Source organism: Ustilago hordei (genome assembly GCF_900519145.1).
Source record: "Ustilago hordei strain Uho2 genome assembly, contig: UHO2_contig_01, whole genome shotgun sequence".
Classification (NCBI taxonomy): Eukaryota; Fungi; Basidiomycota; class Ustilaginomycetes; order Ustilaginales; family Ustilaginaceae; genus Ustilago; species Ustilago hordei.
This window is the reverse complement of record NW_024545270.1, coordinates 1466216-1475775: the sequence shown is the minus strand read 5'-3', so window position 1 is coordinate 1475775 and position 9560 is coordinate 1466216. Positions and strand designations below refer to the sequence as shown.

At 52.1% G+C, this 9560-nt stretch overlaps 3 protein-coding genes across 3 annotated transcripts; 2 read left to right on the top strand and 1 right to left on the bottom strand.

The window, feature by feature from the left end:
• Positions 1–830: 830 nt before the first annotated feature.
• On the top strand, positions 831–1754 carry UHO2_00430 (uncharacterized protein; the record flags this gene model as incomplete). The annotated part of the gene is made up of 1 exon (XM_041557050.1): positions 831–1754. One exon carries the CDS (start codon positions 831–833, stop codon positions 1752–1754), a length of 924 nt encoding a protein of 307 aa, XP_041412984.1.
• Positions 1755–2813: 1059 nt separating this feature from the next.
• UHO2_00429 (uncharacterized protein) lies at positions 2814–4853 on the top strand (the record flags this gene model as incomplete). The annotated part of the gene is made up of 3 exons (XM_041557049.1): positions 2814–3873; positions 3955–3996; positions 4069–4853. 3 exons carry the CDS (start codon positions 2814–2816, stop codon positions 4851–4853), a joined length of 1887 nt encoding a protein of 628 aa, XP_041412983.1.
• Positions 4854–5573: 720 nt separating this feature from the next.
• Positions 5574–8327, bottom strand: UHO2_00428 (uncharacterized protein; the record flags this gene model as incomplete). Its single annotated transcript, XM_041557048.1, has 1 exon — positions 5574–8327. One exon carries the CDS (start codon positions 8325–8327, stop codon positions 5574–5576), a length of 2754 nt encoding a protein of 917 aa, XP_041412982.1.
• Between the last annotated feature and the right edge of the window lie 1233 nt (positions 8328–9560).

The following is a 9560-nucleotide window of genomic DNA, read 5'->3' as shown; positions in this document are numbered from 1 at the left end:
ACTACAAGGAGGAGCAACCTTGATAGATTGCTACTATGCTGACTGGAACTAATATATACTTATGCTGAAGTGATAACTAGTTATGATGTGTGTAGAGTGGATGAGGATCCACTCAACCTTTGATGATGAGAAAGTATGGTTATATACCTCTTCACAGCATCGCCAGCATCTTCATCGAGTACTGAACAGGGGACTTCTCTAGCACCTCTCCTGTCCTCCTTGAGCTATCTGCACCCCTGTGCCTCTTGAGCTGTGTCGACTCCTTCGACACTGCTCCTCCTCCTTGCTATCCTGCTTGCTTGGCACCCCTGTGCCTCCTGAGTGGTGTCAACTCCTTCGACACTGCTCCTCCTCCTTGGGACCTGCTTGCCAGTTTCCTATACACTGCTCCTTCTCCTTTGACCGGTGATGGTTCCTTTGACTCTTGTCTCTTGAGCCCCTGAGTGGTAACTGTCTGCATGCTCCTTGAGCTTGGTCCTCTTTGTGGCTGTGCCTGGCCCTCCTCACATATGGGCCCAGTCCTCCTTTGCATGTGAGTCCATAGGAGTCCATGGTCTCCATGGAGACTGCACTATGACCATGCTCTCTACTGGTATCGACTGGATCTCCGATACCTGTGCTCCTTCCCTATGAACCAGTGACCCTCCTGCTTCTTGAGCATTCAGGCCCATGACAGGGATCTCCAGACTTGAGCTTGTACTTAGACCATTATCCTCACAGCAAAATCTCTAACACCACAACTGATTAAGAGTCTGAAGCTCAGCAGCTTCCAGCACTTTGCAGTCAGCATGCCACCCAGGGTATATAGTGTAGCCCTGCTCGAACACACCATGCAAATGATCAGGGAGGCTCATGCTGACTGGAATGAAGACCAAATTTTGGAGCATGCTTTCTCTGTAATGAACCTTCAACCTAATGCCAGCCAAGCAGAAAAGATCCCCAAGTCAGTGCTCAGCATCATCTCACAAATTGTCAAGCTTAACAAGAACAACTGGGCCATCTGGGAGCCCATGTTCATGGACTGCATCTGCCCAATCAAGAATGCCAAGTGCATCCTCACTGGAGAGATTCCTAGTGGCCACACTGACTATGACAAAGAACTAAACAGTCACTTGCTGGGCCTCATCCTGTCCTCCTGTGACCACAGACCTACTAGCTGCATTGACACCTACACAGTGTGGGAGCAAGATGAGGAGGAACAGCTTGGCTCCACACTTTACAGGAAGCTCAAGGCTGCACTCACAATCAATGATGAGGTTAAACTCTCTACTATTCATCACCACATACATGAGATCAAGCTAGTCCACTGCAACATTGTCAACCTTGGTAAGGAACTTGACCAGATCTGGAACAATGCTGCCAGGCTCAGCAGCTGCATGGATGAGAAGCTCAAGAAGTCCACCCTGTACTGCTGCATCAAGGACGATTGGCTCTACACCCAGATGGTAGACTCCCTCAAAGCTGCCCAACCTGGTTGCAGCTATGAGTATGCCTACCATGCACTTGCCAAGAAGCATCAAGAAGCTGAACTTTTGGGCTGCATCCATGCTGCAGCCAGAGTAGCCAGCAATAAGAACACAACAGGCCAAGCCAGTGGGCCCAGACAGATCCTCAACCAAGAAGGCTACAACAGGGGTAGACATGACCCTGCAAACCCCAATGAGCCAGCTAAGTGTTACAAGTGTAGGCAACTGGGCCACATTGCAATTAACTGCACCAGCAGTCAGGAGCAGACCCCCACACAGCAGGAATAGGAACTCATGTGCACTCTTTTTGTCAGCAACACCAACAATCACAACCAAGACAGTACATGGATCCTTGACTCTGGAGCTACACATCACATGGTATGTGATGAAGGCAAGCTCATTGCTCCAATGGCAAAGCAAGGATTCATAGATACTGCTGGGCAAGAACAATTGCAAGTCCAGGCAATAGGTGATGCAACCTTGCAAGTTGGAAATGTTAAGATACCCCTCACAGATGTACTTTACATTCCCAGTCTTAGGAAGAATCTATTGTCTGTCCCAGCACTGACCAAAGATGGTGCATGTGTGATATTTGAAGAGTCTGGAGCCATCATTCTCCAGCAAGATGGAAGCATGGTCAAGAGCAAGACCAACCAGCACAAGAAAAGATGGGAGGTTCATGGTGACTCCCTAGCAGCACAGCTTAATGATCCCCTTGAGGGCATTGATGCTAACACAACACCAGCAGGGCCCACAAGCCACACGATGAGCAAACTATGGCACAAATGATTTGGCCATCCTGGCAGGAACAAGACCAAGCAAATTCAAGCTCATTACTTAGGAAAAGAGACACAGCTTGAACATGACACAAAGGACTGCAACTGTTGCAGTCAAGCAAAGCAAACATGTGCAAGAATGATGAGCAGCAAAACAGAGCAAGCCCAAGCACCCCTGGAACTGGTACACATTGACTTGATGACAGACCTGCAAGGCCATCCCAACTACCACCACACACTGGTAGTTGTAGATGACTTGTCATCCTATGTTTATGTGAAACCACTCCTCAGCAAGGCCAAAGCATTCCCCACTCTAAAGGCATGGATTAAAGCAGCAGAGACAGAAATGGACCACATGCTAAAGTGCATCTGCAGTGATAATGGAACAGAGTGGTCAAGCTTTGCAGCAGAAGAATGGAAGTGAGAGGCAGGGTTCAAGTGGCAGAAAACCACCCCATATGTCAGTGTCCAAAATGGGAGAGCAGAGCATACAACCAGATCCCTTCAAGAAAAGATGCATGCAATGCTTGTCCAAAGATCAGTGCCAAAGGGACTGTGGCCCTATGCCATCATGGCTGCCAGACACACACTGAACTTGACACCCTCTGCCAATGCAAACAGGATTCCATATGAGGACTTTTACCATAAGTCTGCACATGGTTTAGCCAAGCAGCTACATGTCTTTGTCTGCCTTGCATGGGTCCACCTCCCCAAGAAAGATCATGCAGGCAAGCACAGCACAAGAGCCATTCCAGGAATCATGGTTGGCTATGACAACAAGCACAAAGGCTGGAAATTCTATACCCCTGGCCACACCCCATCTATACAGTGGAGCAATTCAGCTATGTTCCATGAAGCCAAAGGTTGGCATGATCAGCCCAGAGTGCAGAGCCCACTGCAGTTTGGGTTTGAGAGCCTTGAGGCAGAAGGTGCTAAACCAGAGACAGACAGCTATGAGCCTGAACTGGAGGTAGAAGTGCTTGACATGCAGAACCCACTTCCCCACACACACACTGCACTGCCTGCCAACCCTACTGATGACAACAGATCAGAGATTGCTGTTGAAGAGATGATTGGAGAGGCACACATGGCTGTCCTGAACCTCATGCTGATGCTGAAGGAAGCACTCACCAGTGACAATGCACAACAATGGCAGGAAGCCATATGCAAGGAGCTGGATGGGTTTGAGGCAATGGGAACATGGGAAATTGTGGACATGCTGCCAAGCACCAAACTTGTCAACTCCAAAATTGTCCTCTGCCTCAAGCTGGATGCTGATGGCATACCTGTTTGGCACAAAGCGAGACTTGTCACACAAGGTTTCACACAGCAGGAGGGTATCGACTTCAAAGAAACCTTTGCACCTGTGGCACCACTCATTGCAATAAGAGCCCTGTTGTCCTTGGCAGTGGAGTGCAACTGGGAAGTCCACCAGCTTGACATCACAATGGCTTACCTCAACTCCATGCTCAAACATGTGATTTACATGAAACCACCAGAGGGTGCTAAGGTGCCAAAAGGGAAAGCTTACCAAGTTGTCAAGGGACTATATGGCCTTAGACAATCAGGACAGGAATGGAACATGGAGTTTGATAAGTTCCTCCAGTGCTCAAATTTCCACAGGCTTGACTGTGTGCCATGCATCTACACCAGAGGATAGGGGGATGACTTTGCAATAGTGATCATCTACATTGATGATATGTTAATCATAGCCCCAAAGCTGGAAACAGTCAAGTGTATCAAGGAGGAAATAGGTAAGAAATGGAGGATGGAGGAGGGTGGCAACATATCCCATTTCCTCAGGATCAAGATCTCCAGAGATTGAGAAGCAAAGACCATGGACCTCAAGCAAACCAGCTACATCAAGCAACTACTGGATGAACACTTGGACAAGTGCAGAAGAAAGTCTAGCATACCACTTCAAGACATCCCAGTCCCAGAAACAGCAGCAAGCATAGCAGAGCAGAAGGAGTACCCACAGATTGTCAGCAAACTTCTGTGGCTCTCCAATGGAACACATCTGGACATCAGCCCAGCCATTGGTGTCCTTGCACACTACATGACACAGCCATCAAAGGAGCATTACAACACAGCACAGAAAGTACTCCAATACTTGGACCACACATGGGATGTCCATTTGCAATATGGCAGCAACAAGCAACAAGATTTCCTGACAGTGCATAGTGACACAAACTGGGCAAGTGACACTACAGTGCAGCATAAAAGCTCATCTGGCTCAGTGGTGTTTGTGTATGGAAATCTGGTAGCATGGAAGTCAGCACTACAGCACTGCACTGCCTTATCAGCAGTGGAAGCAGAATTTGTGGCTGCAACAGAAGCTGCACAGGAAGTCCTGTTCTTCAAACACCTCTTCAAGGCCATCAGAATTGATGTTGGTATCCCCACAATCTTTTCAGACAACACTGGCACCATTCAGGTTAGCAAGGACCCCACACAACATTGGAAGTTAAAGCACATTGACACCAAGTACAACTTCATCATAGATAACATGCAAGATGGAAAGGTTAAAATCAAGTACATTAACACTGCAGACAACTTGGGAGATGTCTTTACCAAACCAGTGGGGAAGGATGCATTACAGCATGTGTGACAGGGGCTAGGACTAACATCTCAGCAGTCTCCTGCCTTACTGCTGAGGGAGGCAATTGAGGGAGATGTAACAATGTAGGAATTCCAGCCAATGAAAATTTTTGCAGCAGTTCCACTCATGCGCAAGTGGCGAAAGACTTGGGGATCTCCGGACTTGAGCTTGTACTTAGACCATTATCATCACAGCAAAATCTCTAACACCGCAACTCCTTCTCTTTTCACACACGTTCAAAGTTTGCTTGGATTGCTGTCCTTTGACTCGACTCGACGTGGCGTTTTGCATGCTCAACACCGAGAACAATCACAGTTTGGCGTGCAGAAGAGGCGCTTCAGCTTTTGTGTCCATGGTCTCGTCAAGTGAGTGTGCATTGTTAATTCGAATTGAAGACAGAGGGACGTGAGCTTTCACCGGCTTAGCTCTCGAATTCGCGCCTTTGGAGCACCTTCGATGGCGAACCTCGCTTGTCGACGAGCGACAGGAGGATCTGCGCGGTCATCAAACTGCGTGTCATACCTCAAGCTCAAGTGAAGTTCAGACAGTCACGCAGAATAGGTCAGTGAGATGTAAAAGGTCGTATCTCGATTCAATGAGAAATCGACATATCGTACACAAGAACAACAGCCATGCTGGCTCGTAGATGCAAATGTAAGTGGAAAGCGCTATGTATGAATGATGACCAATGCTGTCAATCGCCTTCGCGCAACCTTGGAAGGAGCCGAATCAAGCTTCGTCTTTGAGACGATTGTCCGACTTCCTGTCATCCGGGTTCAAGAGCGAGTTGAAGCCGACGCGAAGGTTTGACGTCGTACTCGCATTCGTCTCGCTTCTCGGTCTCGGCCCAGTCTTCATGGTGACCGTCGTATCATCCTCGTCTTCACTTGACCTGCCGCCCAAAGGCGAGCGCTTGGTCGTCGAGTCGGTGTCTCGTCTGCGCTGACGAGAATCAGAACGTTCAGAACTGGCCTGCTCTTCCTCTTCCCGCAGTTCATCCTCTTCCTCTTCCTCCTCCTCCTCTTCTGATTCCGAGAGCCGACGCTCGCGCATCTGTATGAAGCGACGAGGTGATCCTTGCATCCCGTAATGTTCGGGAGGCGGGCCACGTTCATACTCGCGATAGCCTGGAGGCGGCATCTCTCCACGGCGTCTTTCGCTCCATGTGTTCATGCTGCGCGAGCCTGGCTCGTAAGCTGAACGCGAAAGAGGCGGGTGGTCCTTCATGTGCATGTGCATGTGCATTTGCATTTGCGGTGGCATTGGACCTCCAGGTGCCGGGTGCCCCATGCCGTAGCCAGGTCCATGTCCGTGTGCCTGCATAGGCCCTGGACCGGGAACAGGGCCGTAACCAGGATGCCAACCACCGCTGCCGACTCCCATCGGGCTCATTTTTGATCCGGAGGAAGGTGCAGGCGGATGTGGTCCACGAGCCCAGTATCCCTCATCGCCTCGACTAGGCCCAGGTCCTTGCTGCTGATGCTGACGAGGGGCGTCCATCTCGGACTGATCACCACCGGGTGCGTGACATTTCTGGTGACGCCTCAAGTTCGACTGAACGCTGAAGGATCTGCCACAGCCCGGTTCGTTGCAAACGAAAGGCTTTTCTCCCGTGTGAGAGTGATGATGAATCTTGAGACTCGAAGGCCGCGAGAAGCGCTTGCCGCACCATGCACACTCGTACTTGGCTTGGCCCGACGCGATGGTGCCAGTAGCGCTAGGAGCGGCACGAACGCCCCCGAAAGCACCTCCATGCTGTGCAGAGATGATACCGTCGGGCACGCTTGCTAGTCCCTGACCACGCATCATCTGCGCTTGGAAGGCATTGCGTTGCACTTCGGCAGAATCCGCAGGCATCGGTCGGCGTGGGAAGACCCAACCAGCACCACCAGGGCGAGGCGCATCCTCACCAGCACCGCGGCCTCTTCGAGGATGGAACGAATCGAACGTGCCTGAGCCAGGAGATGGTCCACCTCGTTCGTATGGAGGTCCACCCAGCCCCGGCGCAGACATTCCTGACGGGCCGTGGTGCATCATCTCCGGATCGTATGGTTCCTGCATCGACATCGAATAAGACTTGGGTCGGTGTCCTCGAACCGCACTGGCATTCTCGTAGAGTTCCATAGGAAGCGGAGCACGTTCTTGCATCGACATGCTGTGCTTGTGTCCATACATTCGACCACTGCCTCCCATGGCGTGAGGATCATCGCTTCTCTGCTGACCCATGCGGAGGAGCTCAGAAGCGGCCTCCAGTCGCTGCTTTCTTGCCGGATCATCCGAATTCGGCAAGGGTGCGATCGGACGATCCGAGTGAGTCAGAGTGCGAGCTCGAGGTCGGTGTGATGGTTGCGAGCCAGGCAAGTCGGCTGAGGCTCCTGGCGTGCGCAGGGATCGGTGGCGTGAGAGATTCGAGAAGTGCTGCTCTGGTGAGAAACGAGAAGGCTCGCCTGGTGGGTGATGCACTTCACGGAAAGGTGGCAAGAGCGAGCCGGAAGGTCGGTCGCTGCCCATCATTTTGTGTGCTGCTTCGCCTGATTCGAGCGTAGAGGATCGGCTGCGCCAGCTTGTTCGCGGGCTTGTGTTCTCAGATTGAGCGCTAGAAGCACCCCAGCCTTCATGCGGGACACTCTCCTCCGACGTGTGTGTTGAAGGAACGTAGCCAGGCGGAAGCATCGGTGCAGGGTCAGAGGCTGAAGAAAGATGCGAGAAAAGCGTCGACAGCGAACCCGATGAGGAAGACGTGGGACGATGCCCACTTCGCCGTTGCGATGCTGACGCCATATCGGATGCGAGGCAGTCTCCATCCAGCGGGAGCCTGCGCGATGGTGGTGAGAGGATGAGGCCCTTGAGAGCTTGTGCCTGACGAGATCTCGATTGCGAGTCAACTCGTCTTCGAGGTCCTGCGTCATCAGGGCTGAAGGAATGGTTCGAAAAGCCTGGGTGTCGTGGAGGTGTGCTGGGTACCATTGGTCCGCTGCGACCATACGAGCTTGATGCGTTGGAGGAATGGCGGGTTCGGATGGGCCCAAGAGAAGAGGAGCTCGAGCTGTGAGAAAGACCAGACTGGAACTCTGAGAAGCTGCTGGTGCTGGCATGACCACGGAGGCCGCGATGTTCCATGGCTTGTGAGGAGCTGCCCTGCTGCAAGTTGGTGGGCGAGCTAGGTGTTGCGGTGCCGTGGCCGTCATCGGAGGCACCGTCGAACCGTCGCAATGATGCAAGTGGTTCTGCCCGCTCAATGCCAAAGAGATTCTTAATGCTAGGGAGACTGGTTGAAGGCTCAAGGTCGCCGCTTGGAGTTGTGCACTTGGCTGTTGGCTCGGCGTCAATTTCCATATCGCGGTGCTCAGCAACTTCGCCAGACTCAGAGACTGAGTCGACGACGGAACGAGGTATAGAGGAAGCGCGCGCGGAGCCACTGACGCTGCTGGTGCTGCCGGCGCCGGGGAAGGGGATCCCGGCTCTCGCGCTGCTCGACCCCATGACTCTATATGTCGAGAGAATAATGCAAGATGGAGCTGGCCAGCCTTTCTGGCTCAGCAGGACAAGTTTGGGTCGGTATCAGCGATGAATTTTGCAGGGCGATGTCGATGCGAGTGATGCCCTGTTATAGCTACGTGGATTCGAAGAGTTGCCCGGTGAAAACGGATCAGAGCCAGTTGATGACGACGTCTGATCTGAAACGAGAAAAGGGCAGGCCTTGATTGTGGCCGCAGAGGCTCCGCACAGGAAGAGCTGGAAAACACCAAGTACGCCGTGTCTGATCAGGTGTGCTTGAAATTGCACCGTGACATTGGAGTTGCTCGATAAGACGTGGGTCGCTGAGAATAACAGGGGAAAGTGAGCTGAAGCTAGACTGCCAGCTTCAATTTGGCGCAGGGGTGAGATGAGAGTCAAGGAAGGCAAGACGAGGCTTCACAAGTAGCAGGTCGTTGTCGTGATGCAAACAGAAGCTGTATCTGCCAGGGCAGATGACGACAGATGATGGTGGCTGCCGAGAACAGCGGGTATCCTGATTGAAATGAATGCGAGGTCGCAGCAGGCTAGCTGAGAATGCAAAAGACCGAGAGCACGTTCGGTTGTTGGTGTGGGTGCGATTCGTGATCTGCCGTTTGTACGTCAAATATCGGTGTGACAGTTGTAGTGACACCGTGGGGCGCTGCGACGACGAGCGTGGGCAATTCGGAAGGCGAGATTCGACGATGAAGAGTTTGCTCTATTGTATCAGTCGGCACGGCTGTCGTGATCCAATGCAAGTGCTTCCAATCAAATGAAGGTCAAGATGCGGAACGATGGCGGGACTGCACAGCTGGTTGTCAGTGGCAAATAGTTGGAAGCTGAACGAGATTGAGTGGCTGACCGGCTGCTGGTTGATTGCGCGATCGATCGTTGTGACGAGATGAGATGAGGTGTGGGTGTATCGTATCCGGAATACTGAAGAGGTGAAGGAGAAGCACGACCCGCAATGTCGAAAGCGAGGCGGGGCTGCGATCGTGCAAGGGTGGAGGTGGGGAGGAGGTGGGTAGGTGTAAGATGAAGGTGAAGGAGTCGAGACGGAGGCGGTGTTGGAAGAGATCGTGTGCGTGTATGACAGAGATGGTGGGCACGGGAGGAGTAGCAGCAATGAGGAGAGGCAGGCAAGCAAACGATGGCGGATCACCAAGTGCGCAACAGAGCAACAGTGTTAGAGGCACAGAGAGTAAGGTGAGAGTGATC